General features: G+C 45.4%; 2 protein-coding genes across 8 annotated transcripts in view; one reads left to right on the top strand and one right to left on the bottom strand.

Annotated features, from left to right (window-relative positions):
- The window catches only part of Rsrc1 (arginine and serine rich coiled-coil 1), a 386,283-nt gene extending 380,907 nt beyond the window's left edge, over window positions 1–5,376 (bottom strand). For 2 of the 6 annotated variants that reach the window (XR_015665494.1, XM_087626964.1), the window contains exon 1: window positions 905–1,038. The gene's annotated coding sequence lies outside the window, so the exon portion shown is untranslated. 6 annotated transcript variants of the gene reach the window in all.
- On the top strand, window positions 5,044–15,142 carry Shox2 (SHOX homeobox 2). Of its 2 annotated transcripts, none has more exon segments than NM_013028.2 (5): window positions 5,044–5,545; window positions 8,356–8,564; window positions 10,828–10,885; window positions 11,186–11,274; window positions 12,943–14,639. In NM_013028.2, coding segments are annotated over 5 exon segments (996 nt in total). In that variant the 5' UTR covers window positions 5,044–5,199; the 3' UTR covers window positions 13,237–14,639.
- The last annotated feature ends 2,991 nt before the right edge of the window (window positions 15,143–18,133 follow it).

The raw sequence follows: 18,133 nt of genomic DNA, 5'->3' as shown, positions 1-18,133 counted from the left end.
GATAACTACTTTCCCCACAAGGTTGTACCTGTCACATCTGCTCCACTCCTTAAAACCTGAAAACTCTTCGTAGCTCCTTCACTGGGAGCTTTTAAATCTAAGTTCAAAGATGACAACTCGAATACCTTCATATGCCAGCACATGATATGTGAATTTATTTAACCTAGTACTTAGTAGGGACAAAACTGGGTTACTGGCGAACCTAGGGGATTTTTCCCCCAATAAGTATTTAAAAATACAACCTAGAAACTATATTAACAACGACCTAATATATAGGGCAGGCAAAGATCTATTTAACTCCTGAGAAAGGTGAATGAGTTTAGGGGTAACTATCTGGTCACATGACCAAAAAAAAGTCTTGAAGTTAAATTTACAGAAGGTTTAAAGTGATGTGTGTATAGTTCAAGACAGGAAGGTCTGTCTGACCATGTATCATCTCTCCTGCCAGTAAGTGGATAGACAGAAGAGGGAATGGGGGTTCAGTGCACACTTAGCCGCAGCATCCCCCTCGCTCCGACTACCTGGAGGAGGTGAGAGTGAACCAGGCTATTAAGGACAGACAACTGGGAAACCGATGAACGGCGATCGAGGATCCGCGACCGGCAGGCTGGGAGCTAACGCTCCACATCGACTCCACACTGTAGGCCAAGCCTGAGGCCTGCGGCCGCTCACCACCCACGACCGCCCATTACCGAGACCCCCTTGCCCAGAGCAAGCAGGCTGGAAACGTCCTAGGTGCGGGGCGCATGCGCACGGCTCCAAACCGCACGCCCGGGCCCCGGCCCAACCCTCGGCGAGCTCCTTGCCACGGACTACGCCAGGCCCCACGCCGCCTCCCGCGGAGCAGGGTTTCGCAAAGCCTCCTTCGCGGGCGCCGCCCCCAAGCTCTGGACGCCGGCATCACCTGGGTCGACCTTCGGGTTCGCACCTCTTGATGTGGGGACCTGGAACCCCCTCTTCTAACCTCGGCGCCACCGGCGTCCTCAGAACTTGCTTCAATTTAAGCTCAGCGCCTTCCTGGTTCCAGCACCAGGCAGCGTCAGCCGAGCTGTCGAGTGCGTCGATGCAGGCTGCTAGGCCATTAGGAAAGCCGAGCGAGTGGATTGTCATGCCGCCAATTTTTTGTTTAATGTTTGTTTTGCGTGTTTGCATAATTGGATTTTCTTATTCCCCAAAAGCAATAAAGGTGGTACTATGGGATGTTACTGCCTTAGTATTCGCCGTTATCGTCACAGATAATCAGCAAGCATCTACATCGTGAGAAGTTATGTTTAAGACATCCGCGCAGAGCAAAATTGGTTAGTTCCTGTTGAGCGAGGTGGAAATTTGCCCAACAATAATAAATCATGGGAGTGTGTCTGCATAGAGTCGTGTGTGATTAAATTGTAATGATTTATTTGCAAAAATACATTAAAATCGGGTTTTTTTTTTCTGCCATGAAGGTGAAGGCATTCAAGGATTGCACGCAATTAGTTTCTCATATTAAAGTAACTGTTGGATAGCGGGAAGAAATCTGCCCGATGCGAGAAGTTTTCTCTATATGAAAAAGCAAATGAGTAGATTTATTTTTTTAAAAAAGTCTACAACCAAAATTAAAGAAGCGTGACATCTTCTGTTACATACAATATTTTTCTTGTATCACTTTTCTTTCATGACTTAGTATAAGAAAACAAAGCTAAGGAGATATATAAAATATTAACTTGGACTCAGGGCGACTGTTAGCTAGATACCAAGGTACAGATACCCACAGACATTTGAGATGGAAATCACCTCCACTTTATATCTATTCCTGGGAAATAGCTGGACCTTAACTAGCCAGTTTGGAGGGATCATTTTAACCATTTTAAAATGTAGCTGCAACACTACATGTTTGTTTTAAATAATTCAAAAGCTGGGAGAACTCTTGAGGGTCCTGATTTTTTTTATATCTGTCCGCAGGCTGTCACCAGAGCTTTAAAGTTAATGCTCCTTTCAAAACTTTGACAAAGTAAATAATAAATAAATAAATAAATAAATAAATAAATGCTTTGAAATGTCTCATCTCATGAAAATATTTGCTATTTAGTGAAACATTACACTTCATAGCTTTCATTAATATGATTTCCAAACTTTTGACTTCTTAAAACTGAAACTTCCTAAATAGTTCCTAAAGGGAGAACTATTGGAGATGGGGAAAGGGAAAGGGGTAAAGGGATATAAAAGGCTAACAGAAGAGGTATATGTTTTCATATGTGGAAAATCCATAATGAAACGTATACAATTATACTCTAATAAAATTTTTAAATTAAACTTCCATTACACACGTAGGACTTCCTAGCCAGACACTGGAGATTTATCATTGCTTCATCTACCATCCCTATAGTTAAAATGAGTCAAGACGATGAAATAATAGGGAAATCTGTTGGTTCGAATTCCACAGTAGTCATGCCTGAGCCTTCTCTGACTACCTTTAAAGTGTCATCTTTTCCCCTAGCACAGGAGATGGTGGAAGAGTTTGTATTTAAGTCATGTACTTAAAAGGATAAAGAAGTATCTGGAGGGTCTCCTGATCCCTTATCAGGCTTTTAGCAGGGGTTATTTGGGAGGTGTTTATGATTATGTTTTTCATTATTCAGATTGAAAGCCACTGGAACACCATATCAACTTAGGATCCTATTACTAAATAGTCTTTTAAAAACACTTTCACAAAAGAGTAAAATTTCGTGATTATTCTCCCAGAATTACAGTGTTACAGATAGCAGACAATGTGACACTGTTCCCAAAATCATAGAAATTAGAAAGTGTTAAGTTTCTGAGTCCTGTGAAATAACGAAAGCAAGAGTTCCTGTACTTGGACAATACCTAAATGCCGTTGAGTGCCATCTCTGTTAATCGTGTAAAGGTACGCTTTTGTCCTAAAAGCAGGGGGGAAAATGTTTTCAGAAGGGAAGATAACAGCCAAGAAAAAGTAAAGCAACATTTTTAATAAGCTTTATTTTCATGTCCTTTAAATGTGCAACACAATCTGAGGAGTATTTGGTATTACATGAAGTTAGAGAAGGTCTTAAATTACACTTAGTCGAGAAACCATTATGTGCCACAATTTTGTGCTCTCTTAACCAATGTTCCAGGTTGTTTTGATAGAACTTCTGGAATTATTTGCTAAGTGTGCTTTGTTTTTCTAATCAATAAGTAGACGATATACATATTAATGGTCTGTAACTGCTTTCATTTTTACTGAGTACTGGATCCAAAAGAATGAAAACATTACCTTTTAACATCAAACAGAACTCATTAATATTCAGTATACTGAAAATGTCCCTCAAACTCGCACTTCAAGAGGGATATTTATTTATGTATTCAAGTAAATGTAACGTTTCATATGTAAACATTCTTTTGTGCGCATAAACAAGGATTTGCATAGCTACAAATCTCACAGCAAGCCCTGGCTTGGAGGAGACAAACATGTCCCCCACCCCATAGAACAAACAGGTTTTATAAAATAAGTCAAAAATACAATTTTTAAGTTATAAATCAGAGAGAAAGAGAGTTGTTTCCCCCTCCGAAGAGCGAGTCGTTTTTTTTTTTTTTTTCACAATCCACGGTAAACAAAAATTAGGCGAGCGACAACCAACGTCGGTAATTTTTTTCGCAGAACTCAAAAAGTGATCATCTTTTGTTTTTCAGAATTGGAAAAGCGAACTAGAATGCTCCCCAGGATGCTAAATAATTGAGGACAGGGTGAAGGGAGTTGTTGGGAAAGAGGGAAAGAATCCTTATACCTTACAGAGAAAAACCGAAATGGAGCTGCGCCGGACCGGCTGTAAGAAAACACCTTAAGACTGAATCTGGCAGGGGACAGCTGCTCAGGAAACAAGTTAAATCGACCAACCCCTTCTAGCGGGATGTGTCTTTATGGGAGTCAGCTTTGACTCCTAGGAGTGAGTAGTAGGGTGAATTACAGGGACTAGCACTCGGTGAGGCTGGCTGCGCGTCGGAAAGATCCTAAAAGGAGGTGAAGCGGTCCGAGGAGCTGCAGAGAAGCCCCACTCGCAGCAGGCTGTGCAGCTGCAGCGGCCTGGAGCAGGAAGGGGTGCAGGAACGGAATACTGGAGTGGTTACGAGGCCTATTAACCGTAGAAAGCCCGATGCTGAGCCAGAGGCCCGGGGTCATCAATGTAGGGTCGAGCAGTTAGGGTGCTCACCCAGAGCGAGGCTGTAGGGTCGGGTACTCTCTGAGGATACCCACTGACTCTGATTGCAATGCACTTGTCAGTTTCCTCTTGGCCCCGCCTCCGAGAAGTCTATCCAGCTCCCCAGTGTTTTACTAAGTCGTGACACCAACGCAAAATCCACGCTTAATTAAATTAATTAGGGATTCTTGTCAATCCTGGATTAATGGCCAAGAGCACCGGCGGCCGAGGCTATCAGAAAACCCGACCGCTGAGGACCTGCCTCCTCTCCCCGCCCCCTCTGGTCCCCTGCTTGCCCTCCCTCTCCTGCCGGGTGGACTCCAGCCTGGATCCTCCATCCTCAATATTCACATTCATATTCATATTCATTCTCTTCTCTTCTCTTCTCTTCTCTCTCTCTCTCTCTCTCTCTCTCTCTCTCTCTCTCTCTCTCTCTCTCTCTCTCTCTCTCTCTCTTCCTCTCTCTCTCTCTCTCACTCCCTCTCCTCCCCACCCCAGGTAGTGGCGCTCCTGCTACCCGTGAAGGGGTTCACTAGGAGTTGCGAGGGGAGGTAATTTACTCAGAACAAGAGGCCCGCCTTTAGGAAGTATAAATAGTGAGACTTCAAGAGCTGCGTCGCTATCAGATCTGAACTCTCCGCAGGAAGAATTGTCAAAGATCTTAACATTGAACACGCGCACTCCGGCAGGGAAGCATCAGTTCTCATTTCCCTCTGGCGGCCCCCGCCCCTTCCCTCCTCCCCTCCTCTCCCCCTTTACCCCCTCCCCCTCCTCCTCCTCCTCCTCCTCCTCCTCCTCCTCCTCCTCCTCCTCCACCTCTTACTTCTTTTTCTCCTTCTACTTCTCCTCTTCTTTCTTCTCCTCTTTTTCTTCTTCCTCCTCCTCCCTCTCCTCCCCCATCCCCCTGCCCCATTGATGTGTTATTATTGGGGGGGCTGGAGCAGTAAAAAAAGAAGGAGGAAAAAAAGAGCGGGGCTCGGCAGGGAGAGCTTGAGCGCGAGGCTGACCGGCAGCGGCAGCGGCCGCGATGGAAGAACTTACGGCGTTCGTCTCCAAGTCTTTTGACCAGAAAGTGAAGGAGAAGAAGGAGGCCATCACGTACCGGGAGGTGCTGGAGAGCGGGCCGCTGCGCGGGGCCAAAGAGCCCGGCTGCGTCGAGCCGGGCCGCGACGACCGCAGCAGCCCGGCAGTCCGGGCGGCCGGCGGAGGCGGCGGCGCGGGAGGAGGCGGAGGCGGAGGCGGAGGAGGCGGAGGAGGTGCTGGAGGAGGAGGAGCAGGCGGAGGAGCTGGAGGAGGGCGCTCTCCCGTCCGGGAGCTGGACATGGGAGCCGCGGAGCGGAGCAGGGAGCCCGGCAGCCCGCGGCTGACGGAGGGTAACGGCCTGCCCCCGGCCGCGGTTCCCCTTCCCGCCTTCCCCTGTCCTCGGGGCGGGAGAGGACCCGGGACCCGAGCGGGAGGAGGGCGGCATCGCAGAGGGCCCTGGACCCCAGCTTTGGGAGATACAGGGCTAGTAGAGGGGTAGGAGGCCGGACTGTACGGCCGTGGGTGGGGTCCTCGCGTGGGGGAGGGCGTGGGGTTGCGCGCACCCTTCTCTGCCGCTCCGGTTGCACCGAAATGCTTTTTTCGCGAGCGGGAGGATGGGGCCGCTCTGCGGGACGACGAAGTTTGTGTGGCCCGCTGCGAGAAGGGGTGCGGCAGGGGCTCAGTAGGAGGCCGGTTGTAAGGAGCCTGTAGCCCTGAGTTTGCCAGAACCCCTTTGCTAGGCCTAAAGGAGAGAAGGGGAAAGGAGGGGGGAGAAAGAGAAGAGCCACACTATGTTGCCCCTTCTTTAGAGCTGCCTTCAAAACCACTGTAACTCTGCAAAGCCCCTAAATCTCCGGATCTTGGGGACCAAACTTCACATTCTTATTGAACAGTTAAGGTGGAAGCCAGCCAAAGGTCCAGGCCAAGGTGATTCCCTCTCCGTGGAGACATTGAGGAGTGTACGGTGGGGGTGGGGGGTCGACGACGATGACGCTATATACACAATTTCTTTACTGTCTAGAATCGTGCAGTACTTTATAAGAGAGAGAGAGAGAGAGAGAGAGAGAGAGAGAGAGAGAGAGAGAGAGAGAGAGAGAGAGAGAGAGAGTTGGCGAGGTTGTCTTTGGAGCCAGCAGTGTTAGAAAATGGCTTTATCTAACCGGTGAAGCGTCCATCAACTCAAAGTTAAAAATTAATTTGGCACTCAGGACTGCAGTAACTGGTGTGCTGCCATATTTTTCCAATTAAGAAAATATGTGGCATGCGTAGAATCACAAATTTAAGCAAGCAATTAACTTGTTTATAACACGGTCTGTTCCTGTTTAGGCCATTAAGTGGAAAGTTGGGGGCGAAAGAGACATTATATTAAGTCTATTAATCAACTTGAAATTTGGACTTGTTTCCCTTTGAAGCCCCTAAACTTTGAGGGGAATCTACTCTGTGGGTGACAACAGACAAAGCCGTTTCACCGTCCCATCTGAAGAATATGTGTTCGTGTTTAAATTTTTACTACGACGTTAGCGAGAAGGTTTTCCTATTAAATTGACCCCTAATGTTTGCTGTGGCCTTATTTACTTCCTTCCTGGAAGTCCACAAAATGAACTCCGAGACACAGAAATGTAGGCAACAAATAAGGTTACTGTATAGAAGGCCAAGCTGAGGCGAGATGTGGCGGTTCGCCTTCACCCAGATCAGGGGCCGAGTCCCCCTTCATTTAGAGTGTTGTGTGGTAAAGGGATAAAGGGATAAACCCTTCTAGGTTCTCCGGGACTTGGGCGAGCCAGTTGCTGGGGTTGTTGATTTCCAAGCTCTGGGCAAGTGTTAATTTCTTTGTAGCTTGGCTCTTTCAACTTAATTTTTCCCCTCTGTGTTGATCCGGATCCTGGGTTGGGAGGAATTGAACACAGCCTCTACTATCTAAACTTAGCTTTGACAGTGGACTTCTATCTCCAAATCATGCAGAGGATGAAGGCTGGGTGGACCTTATATTGATATAGGCCTGACTTTGGCTGTCCTCATCGTTGCCCTTTGACATACATGTATATCATCCCTCGTGTGGCTCTATTTGCTCGCACTGCCAGAGCTCCTGTTTTTTTTTACGTGGAAGGAAAGGACAGCAAAGTAGCAACGGATGTGCGGGGGGAAAATGCATATTTTATTAAACATCCGAGCTGCTGGATGCATGAAAAGGTTTTGAACAGCCAATAGAAACCGAGGAATGTTCTGCTCGAACCTGTTGATCTCAGTGGGTTTAAACCTTTAGGGTCGAGCCTTGGTTTCCATCGGGGAGGGAGAAGGAGAGGACAGATGCAGCGGTGGGTTTTGCTGACCACCAGAGCCTGTCTGATTTGCTGCCTCTACCCTTCTGGCCCAGCGTGGGCGGCCAGTCATCCAGGCCGCCAACATGGCGTGGTTGTCTGTGCCAATTCGACCCGGGTCTGGCAGGGAGCAAAGGGATTGCCTAGTTGCTGATGGAACCATCCGTGGGGTTCTGGTCCGAGCCCTTGGGTGCCTGGGGATGTGGCTTTCGGCGGCGCAGCGCTGTACCAGAATCTCGCTTTCCAGCTGCGACCCTTCAGCGGGCCCAGTTGTTCCTAAATTAGACCAGCAAGTTTGCGGGAGGCAAAGGGCCAGAGACAGCAGAGGCTGGCGGGACAGCGGAACAGCCCTCTGGGGATAGCTGGCGTGCGAGGCCATCGCGTGGCCTTGCCGCGCCCTTTAACCGAGACCGCGCTCTGTGAGAGGCCCGCGCAGCGCTTTTGATTTCCGTGAGTGCGTGGGTCAGTGAGTGCCATAGGGTCAGGAATACATTTGGTGTTGAAGGGAAGAAGGGAAGGGTATAGGTAGTGAGAGGGTAAGCTAAGACCCCAGTTGAGTTGGGAAGCCGCGTGCCCACCTTGTCCCCAGGCAGCCATACAGACCAGACTTTGCGGGTCTCAGAGACCCTATCCTCTCTCCCGGTCTTCATAGGGATCCCCCGCCCCCAGGGGTTAGGAGTCTCTAGCCTTCTGGAAAAATATGGTAATGGAATTGTCTTGCTCTTTTCTTTTTTGTCCGTGTGTGTGTGTGTGTGTGTGTGTGTGTGTGTGTGTGTGTGTGTGTGTGTTGCGTGCGTGCGTGCTCCGACACACGTGTGGTCCTTCCGTGGTGCCCTCTTCAGTGTCCCCTGAACTGAAGGATCGCAAAGAGGATGCGAAAGGGATGGAGGACGAAGGCCAGACCAAAATCAAGCAGCGGCGAAGTCGGACCAATTTTACCCTGGAACAACTCAACGAGCTGGAGAGGCTTTTCGATGAGACCCACTATCCAGACGCTTTTATGCGCGAGGAACTGAGCCAGCGACTGGGGCTATCTGAGGCCCGAGTACAGGTACCCCCATTGCAAGGAGGTGGAGGCTGGGTCCGGAGAACCGGAGTGCTACACCTAATGTTTGTAGGCAGCTGCAGGTGTCTGGTGTGAGATGCGAAAGGGAGGGACATCTTTACTAAAGATCTTATTTTCTAAAATGGAGTTTGATCCCGTAGCCCCTTTCACCTCTAAGCCAACATATGTTCGCTGAAAAAGAAAGCCGCGCTGGGCTTGCTCCCAGAGTTTCTATTAACCACACCCCCTCGCCCCTCGCTGTCTTTAATGTGGTTTAATCCTAATGGGCCTACTTTTATAAGCCTTAAAAAAAAATGCCACAGAAAACGTTTTATCTCTGAAGCCTTAAAAGTTACAACGAGTATTATGCTCTCTGGAGTTGGGTTTCGTTGAGGGTCTAGGTTTGCCAAACGGATATACCAATTAGGTTTATAGATGTACAGACTATAAAGAAAATTAGCATCTGTTAAGTGCAAAAATTTACAGTGTTCTGCTAGGGGATCGGTCTCTAACTGAGCGAGAAACAGAGGGCACAGAATGTGTTTGCCCACCCTTTGTTCCTTAACCAAGGCAAAGAACCTGGACCCACGAAAGCTCTATTTTAAAATAACATACACATCTTATTATTGATGTTTGCAAAGCTTGGCCTTCAGAATATCACATGAAGTCAGAACTGCAGCTTTTTTCATTATTGGCTGTTTAAGTGAATGTAAAACCAAAAAAAGAGGGAAAAGTGGGGTTGAGGATAATCTAAAGGGGGAATTATAAACACGCATACATATCCTTCCAGCTTTATGGGGAACAAATTTAAACGTTTCAGATTGTATTTCCGCTCAAATAATAAAATTGGGAGAAAATGATGGTCATTATTTGTTTGAACACATGGAGCAGTTTTAGACTAGAACATCTGCAGCTGTTACAAAGTATCCCTGTAACAGATACTCCCCGGGTCTCTGGGCGGAGAGACCACCATCTGTAAGGAACTATGCACAATTCTTATGGGGCTTCCCCGCATCTTGTAATAGGATCAGGGGGAAAAAACAGAGCAGTAACGTGGACAGAGAAAAAAATAATAATAGGCCGCCTTGGTCATCACGACGTCAATCCTAGCGCCTTCCTTTTTAAAGCCCGTTCTGCTGTGCAGCCTGCGCTGAGCTCTCTAGAGACTCGGCAACCCCTTAAAACCCCGGTAATTATTGCAGCCGTGAGTAATAGTATCTCCATCCCAACTCTTCTAGGGAGGGGGGGGAAGAGTCAAGAAGCCTCAGGCCATGTGAGTCACACAAAGGATGCCACCCTGGCATGAAATCCATCCTTCTATTATACTCAATATCAGGAGAATTTTTGAAGATTTACATTGACTGTGGCACTTGATTCCAAAAACTTACCAGAAAAGGCTCTGAAGCACTATTTTCCTTTTATGTTTTTTAAACATTAATTTGTGAATCAATCAATATGCTGTATTGTTGGAACTGTATTATTGGAGGCTTATTTGAATTTAAAAAAATCTGTCACACTGACTTGAAAAGTTGGCAAGTTATTTAAGAAGATCATATCTAGTGTCCAGGGATTACTTGATACCTCTCCTTTTTGTGGCACACTCTTTTTTTTTTTTAAATGAAGTTTATTACTGCTCTTTTTTTCTCCTTATACTTATACTCCTTATAGGAGCTATTTTCTGGAATCTTTCCTACTGTCCCAAATAGTGGCTTTTTCTATAGGAGCAAATTAGATTATCATGATAATGACACAATTATTCTGCCACTGTGTTACACTCTGCTGCACAGAGGGACAGAGAAATTCTAAACTTCTTTGTAGTAAGGCTTTTATGACACTAATTACCACCCCCATGTCCCTCCCCCCACCAAAATAAGAGTCATTATTTGCTTTACTGTTTGGTTTTCCTTCAAGATGAAGCTAATTAATATTACAGGCTATTACTGAGTCCATTCTTCTTGGGTCTTAACTGGGTAAACATTTAAACCCATTATCACATTGGTGTCAGGTACCAGGGAGTGTTTTGGACCCCTGGGACTCTGTAATGTGGAAAGATGAAACCGGAACTAGTAGTAATTTATCAAGGAACAATTTATCTTATAAAGAGTCTAGGAAATCTTTCTATCTTGCACTTAATCTAGGCTGGTTTGTATAATTTAACATTTGCTTTTTATTTCCCAATACTTTCCTAAACACTTTCCCCATTACACTACTATCATTTAAGATGTTTTGAAATATCACATTTTATGTCTTTCTTCCCCTCAAATTTTAGGTTTGGTTTCAAAATCGAAGAGCTAAGTGTAGAAAACAGGAAAATCAACTTCATAAAGGTATATCTCATAATTCATTTTATCATTAAGTACCAGTGGGGCTTGAGTATTGCTCTAAGCCAAAGAACATCCTAAGGATGATGATGGGACTTGATTTAAGAACAATTTCTCGTTAGTTAATGAGAGTTCTGCTACTTAGAAGCAAACTACGACTTACTTTAATTATCACAGTAACTTAGAAAAAGGACAGTCCAGAAATGATTTGCCACCAATTGGCACCTTGGAAAATTATTTCAGAAATGTTTACCTCACATCTTGTGTTTCATCTCCTGTTTTTGTTTCTTATGTTTGCTTTTATAGGTGTCCTTATAGGGGCTGCTAGCCAGTTTGAAGCTTGTAGAGTTGCACCCTATGTCAACGTAGGTGCTTTAAGGATGCCATTTCAGCAGGCAAGTACAACCTAGCTTCAAGCCTTTTTCTAAGTGTAAAAGGTCTGGATGTTTGTTTGGACTGCTGAACAGACCCTGTTTCTGAGCCTCAATTGTTCATTCAGTTGAAGAACCAATTTCAAGACTATATAGTGGACCCAGTCCCCTTTAAAAACCTATACAGTGTCATGGCCTTCAATACTTAGTCTTTTCTGTCTTCATAGGAACCCTCAAAGGAGCCTGAAGGGAGAAACCTGTCCTTTAAAAAAATGCATTTACGATTGCACCTGGGGATAGGAAGAAACAGCCTTTGATTGGAATTTTATCAAATCAAATACAGAGGCTGGTCCAAGGGTGTTTTTAAAGCAATCCTCTAAATACTCTTCCTAGTTATTTTTTTATCCCTTAGTCACATTAAATGACTCTAGCAGAAGAAAAATAAATGCAACTATTCCCAAATCAAACTTATTTTTCAAAAGCTGTCCTTGGAAAGAAAGAAAGAAAGAAAGAAAGAAAGAAAGAAAGAAAGAAAGAAAGATAGAAAGAGAGGAAGGAAGGAAGGAAGGAAGGAAGAAAGGAAAGAAGGAAGAGGTTTCAACTCTGATGAAGAGGAAAGACTTGGTCTTCTCAGGGCTTGCTGCCCTACCACAGCAATCCATTTCTGAGCCACCAAAAAAAAAAAAAAAAAAAAAAAAGAAAAAAAGAAAAAATCTTTAGAATAACTTTTTAAAAGGAAAGCCTGCAGCAATATTGTAATTCTGGGGAATCCCAGTGTTCCAAACTCCTCAATCTCTAAGCTGGAGGGGAAAAAAATCTTTCCTGGAAACTATCTGACCTTCCCCATCTTCAGCAGGCATCCTGCTCTCCAAGGCTGTAATGCCATAGATGAGCTCTCAGTCACCAGTACCCTGGACTGGGGAGACTCCAGGTGATTCTCATCTATTGAGAATTAAAGTTAGAGAGAGACTAGGTCCCTCTTGGATCTTGTTGGAAAGGAATTTGAAATGAGGATAGCTGGAGAGAGAGAGAGAGAGAGAGAGAGAGAGAGAGAGAGAGAGAGAGAGAGAGAGAGAGAGAAGCCAGAACTTATTAGGAAAGTGGTCAAACTTAAGAAGGTAGTGCTCTACAAGCACCTAGAAGGTTGTTAGAAACCTATTCTGAGTCTCAGCAAACTAGACCTGCTGACTCAGAGTCTGTATTTAAACACGAACCTCAGGTGATTCCCACGACAGGAAAAGTTAAAACCTGTAGGTCCAATAGCTTTCCTAAATGACATGAAAAAGTTATGCATTTTGTTTCAGTAGTGTGTCCAGGAGTATGTGACAAAGACAGGGGAGGCTTAACAGTCCTTAACCCCAGCCTCTGCAAGATGCTATTGCTATTTTGAGGTGGGTGATCCATGGGGGCTACATCAAGGTCACCCATTCACCTACGCACTTCCCGAAGGGGTCCCCACATTTCTGCAGTCAGGGACTAGAAACCTGAGGGAACAAGCTCATCATGGACCTGGGAGTAGAGTTGGGACACTAGAGTTATTAATGCGGTGTCCCAGATTTAGCAGAAAGCCTATAACGTCCTTCTCCAAACAGATACTTTGCAAAATGTTGCTTCCCTGTCGCGCACCCCAATTCGCCCCATAGCCAAGCTGGACGCCTTTAATGTTCTGTTTCTATTCTGTTGTCACCCTAGGATAGTCATTGCAACGTGACGCCCTTGTCCTTTCAGGTTCAGGCGCAGCTGCAGCTGGACAGCGCCGTGGCGCACGCGCACCACCACCTGCATCCGCACCTGGCCGCGCACGCGCCTTACATGATGTTCCCGGCACCGCCCTTCGGACTGCCGCTGGCCACGCTGGCCGCGGACTCGGCCTCCGCCGCCTCGGTGGTGGCTGCCGCCGCCGCCGCCAAGACCACCAGCAAGAACTCCAGCATCGCGGATCTCAGACTGAAAGCTAAAAAGCACGCGGCCGCCCTGGGTCTGTGACGCCGGCGCCAGCGCCACGGTCGGTGGAGCCTTCTATGCGGCGCGGCCCCGCACGCTCTCCGCGACCGGCTGCTTCTCCCGCACCCGCTTCGGACCGACTAAGCCTGTCCCTTCCCCGCTGACTGCCGCCTTTTCTTTCTGCACCCTGGATCCCTAGGGCGGGACTCTGCGCTGGACCCGGGATCCCACGAGGACCACCAGCCCGGGGCTCCTGCCCACCCGCCCTTGGGACTAAAATTCGGCTTTGTAGGAGCGGGTTTGGGGAAGTCTGGATAGAGACTGGACAAAGGAGTGTGGCAACAGTGACCACAGCTGCGGCGACGGACTCGTTCATAGGAATAAAATCTTGCTAACAACAAATGAGCAAAAACAAAAAAGGATAGAGAACAAACTAAAAAAAGAAAATGAGAAAGGGGGCTTGTTTCTTATTGCTATTTGGCTGGAATTAGAGAGAGAACGACGAAGCAAAACAATTCTTAAAATTATTTTGTACATAAAAATACGGAAAAATAACCTGGATGAATCTTGAGAGAAAGGGGGGAGGGATTTACCAACTAAAATGTATGTTTTTTTTTTAAATGGTCCAAGGAAACAAAACAGAAGGAAGAGGTATACTTATTTAAAGAATTAAGATGAAAAAAAAAAAAAAGCGCAGCTGGGAAGTTCACAGGTTTTGAAGCTGACCTTTTTCTGCGAAGTTCACTTTAATACGAGACATTTGATAAGAGAGGCGGGCCTCCTTTTACGTTGAATCTGATGCTTTGAGTTTTAAAACACCATGTTTGGAAGAGCAAGAAGAGGGAAGACAGTGTGGAAACGAGGAGGGAAAAAAGGACGTTCATACAAAAAAAAAAAAAAAAGCGATACCACAGACAATGATTCTTCTGAGAAATTATTAAGGCAGAACTGTCCAGACTGCTGACAGTAAATTCTGGTTTGCATGTTACTTGTATTCCATTGATGGTGTCCCCTCCCCTCCCACTCTCACGTGCACTCACTACACTTTCATTCTCCGTATGAAAAGCGTCTGGAAATTGATGTGAATCCATATATAATTTGTCCGGCCCTTGATCCCAAGGGGCAAAGGAAAAAAAAAGTCGTAAGGGAGTAAAATACACTCTGAGTCTTCCAAGAAGATGGAGGCTGTTAGAAAATATGGGCAAAGAAAAGAGACGAGCAAATGAAGTCACGAAGGTATACAGCCGCGCATCGTGATAGGCGCTTGATCTGTTTAGTCCCTTTCCGTGAATTCCCTCTTGCTAGTTTAAGTCCTATTTGAGGACAACGCTTTATTCCCACCTCCCTCTCTATCCCGAAAATTCACCTTAAACGACACCCAACTAGGTACAGACACTAGGTTTGTGTATAATATGTTGATAAACACGAACAAAGTTTATTTTGGCTATAATGTGTGAACTGATGGTTGACTTTCAACATTTGCATTTTATCTCACAAAGGTGTATCTATTCAAGTAATTTTTGGTTTTGTTTCAATTCATGTAGCTATTTAAACAGGGATACCTTGGGCTAAGCAACCTGTAGCCCCAATTCTCTAGCAAGTCTCTTTAGGAACCCCCCTTTAATTTACATGAAAGAGGAAAAGCTCTTCTTACTGAACTTTGGTATGCGTTTGAGCTTTGTAACTATTTGTTCTCCATGAAAACAAAATTATTTATATTTGCCATATTTTTTCTAGTGTATTAAGTTATTTTAAACAAAAGAAGATGCTGTTATGACGTGTTGTCAGTACAAAATGTTTCTGCTCCACTTCTGTTAGACCTTTTAAATAAGTGCCAAGTTATTAACCTAAGACACTTTGCGATCAATTGAATGAAAATAGTATTGTTTCATTTGATGGGGTGCGCGTCATCTTTGTTCTTGTTACTATTAAAATATCCGGGATACTCTTTCCTTTTTCCTTTTTGGTGATATATTCATATATTCTCTCTCATATTCTCTCTCCCATATTCATATTCTCTCTCTCTCTCTCTCTCTCTCTCTCTCTCTCTCTCTCTCTCTCTCTCTCTCCCCCCTGCTCCCCCCCCCACGCTGCACTGCTCTTAAGTGAAAGTAGCCAAGGAACCCAGAAAAAGGTGGCCCTGTGGATCCCTAGCACTGAGCGCATCTCCTCCCACTTCACATTTAAATACCTACTGTGGAGCCCAGATTATGCTAAACCAACAAAAAAGAACAGATTAGGAAAACAACAAAGACCAGAATCCCCTGCCTAAGACATTTCTCCTTCATTTTGCTATACTTTCATCCTTAAAGTTTGTTCGGGTCATTTTGGGAGAAAGAAAATAATGGTCACGCAGCGGCCTCCGGGCTTGTTATATATGGTATTATCAACAATCGATCGCAGATCACATAACTTCCTGGAGCTGCTGGTCTGGAAGTAGACTCAGGGCAGGAGACGCGTTAGGAAACAAAGCACCCCCACCCCTTTCTCAGTCCTGTTTGGCGTCAATCTCCCTCATCCAAACTCTCAGCGAGCTTGAAGATGGGTTCCTGCCCTGCCAATCTGTGTGTGTTAAGAGGGTTGGGTGGGTGAGGGGGACATGGGGGTGGAGGTATGTGCGCGCGCACGCGCGCGCACTATGAAGACCTGGAGACCCAGTTCCAAACAAGCCTGAGTCTGGAATGTTCTTTCTAGCACCTGCCCAGACTCAAGAAGAGAAGCCTCCTGTGGAGGTCCCTTAGCCACCCCTAAGGTCCCGAGCTGGCAGATATAGTGACCCCTGCGGAGCCCGCAGCGCGCTCTGCTTTCCTCTGGGACTCAATTCCCCTTTGTAGCTGATCCTCAGACTAGAGGTGGGGCAAGAAGTTGGTTTGTCCCTTGGCTACCAGAAACAGGGAGCAGGAGCCTGTCTTGTCCTTCCAGCCCAGCCTTTGGCTTTCTTGGTTGGTGAAGTCGCTGTTGGCTATAGAGTAGTCCTGCTCGTCTGCCCGGCCCGGGAGAGGTCCCGGCGGCCCCGGAAAGGTCTTGGTGTGTCCTCCGGACCTGGCTCCGAATCTTCAGGGTCTAAGTGACAGTTTTAAACTCAGATCAAGGCAGGTTTCATCACTTTCAAGACACCCCCACCCCCAAAGGGAAAGCGGAGGTCTCACGAGGAGAACGTTGAGTCAGGGAAGCGGCATGGGACCTAGTGCCCACTTATGGCTCTTCAAGGTATCCTGGGCGAAGTCCCAGGTCAAAGGCAGTGGCACGTCCTTGCCCGCTGGGAGCTGGGTAGCATCAACGCCCATGTAGCCGGCCTACCACGACTGCTGAGGTCCAGGGAGCGAGAGGAAAGCTAGGTCTAGTGAGAAAGGCCAAGGGTTCTTGATCGGGTCAGAGATACCAAGCCACCACTTCCTCTTCCTACAGGCGCAGTAGGATACAGGCGGATGGATCACCCTAAGTGTCTGGGGTCCGAGCCTTTGATCCAGGCTCTCTAGGACACTTTCCCAGAACTTTGCCGCCCAAACTGTTGGGCAGACGACTGTGTGAGCCAAATCCATACCCCGCGTTTTCGGAACCACTCCCCCAGAAGGGGTTTGAGGATGTGTTGTCCAAAATACTGTAATTGACTTCCCAACCTTAATCTTGGAATGCAAACCTTTCCTTAGTTAGAAAATCTACATTGGGGGGTGGGGGGGTGGGCGGAGCTGAGTCAAAGTGGTTTACTCAAGGCAAGATTACTAATAAGGACTCCTTGGTCTGGGAATCACAGTTTATTAAAAAAAAATTCAGAATTGAACTGATACACATCTATTTTGGACATCCCCTCCCCCCAGGATTGTAACTTTTAGATCTTCAGATGGTAATACTTTATTATAATCTAATGCTCAAATTTTGGAACTATTTTGATTTCTGAAAAATGCCTTTTTGGCTTCAAGAACATGGGATCCTGGGATTTTTTTTCTTCACAAATCAGTTTACATCATAAATTGCAAACATTTGCAATAAGATCTCAAGATTGTTTATTTTACATAACCTCAAGCACTTGACTATGTTAAACATCAGTACAGAGAGCCTGTGAAATCAGTTTAATGTGTGTCAGGGAATTAAAGGGTCACGCCTTTTCATCACAAAACAAAGCATGTAAGACTGTTTTGATTGTCAGGCTCCCAAATTTTAAAGTCTTACAATTGGCTATTAATTTTAGAGTCATTCTGTACAAAACTAATTACGAAAGTCATATACTGCTTTAATTAAGTGTTTCTGGGCAGAAGAAAATGATGTTCTACATGGGGAAGTAGATGATTGTTTTAAACATTATATTATTTTTAGTCCAAACACAAATAAAAGCCTGCAAATTCTAATGTGGGGAGAAAGGCCTAAAATGGTTTCTTAATGTGCCATTAGAACAGTTAGTCAAAACGCGTTAAAGCACCATCTCCAACCCAGAAATAACAAATATGTCATTCTAACGAGAGTGTTAACTTATGGATAATTTATTCAGGTAGTTTTTACATTTCACATGGAAAGTCTTATTACGACCTGCCTGACTGCTGTGATGCTTGTTTTTCAAAATCTAATTTATATAGGCTTGGGATATACATAATTCATGACTCCTGTTGATATATGTATACACACTTTGAATTTTAAGTCTTTACAATATGTTTGATTGTTTGCTAGCATGTTTTTAAGACAATTGAAATAAAAGCATATAAACATAAAATGTGTTAAACATTATATTGAAAGCAAGTGCTTGTACTGTGCCTGAAGAAAAGTTAGTCCGAAATGAAGGGGAAAAAAATTAGATAATTTGAAAGCTCAGGTATACAGATATAGAGTGAACACAGAAATATATCAGATTGGATATTCTTATGTAAGAACATGGAAATCTGTACGACTTTCAGATGTGAGCATACACTTCTGATGTCTAGGCAATCTGCTCTTGTCCATAATTCCT

Source organism: Rattus norvegicus, chromosome 2 (genome assembly GCF_021556685.1).
Source record: "Rattus norvegicus strain SHRSP/BbbUtx chromosome 2, alternate assembly SHRSP_T2T, whole genome shotgun sequence".
Classification (NCBI taxonomy): Eukaryota; Metazoa; Chordata; class Mammalia; order Rodentia; family Muridae; genus Rattus; species Rattus norvegicus.
The sequence above is the reverse complement of the archived record's forward strand: the minus strand, read 5'-3'. Positions and strand labels throughout refer to the sequence as shown.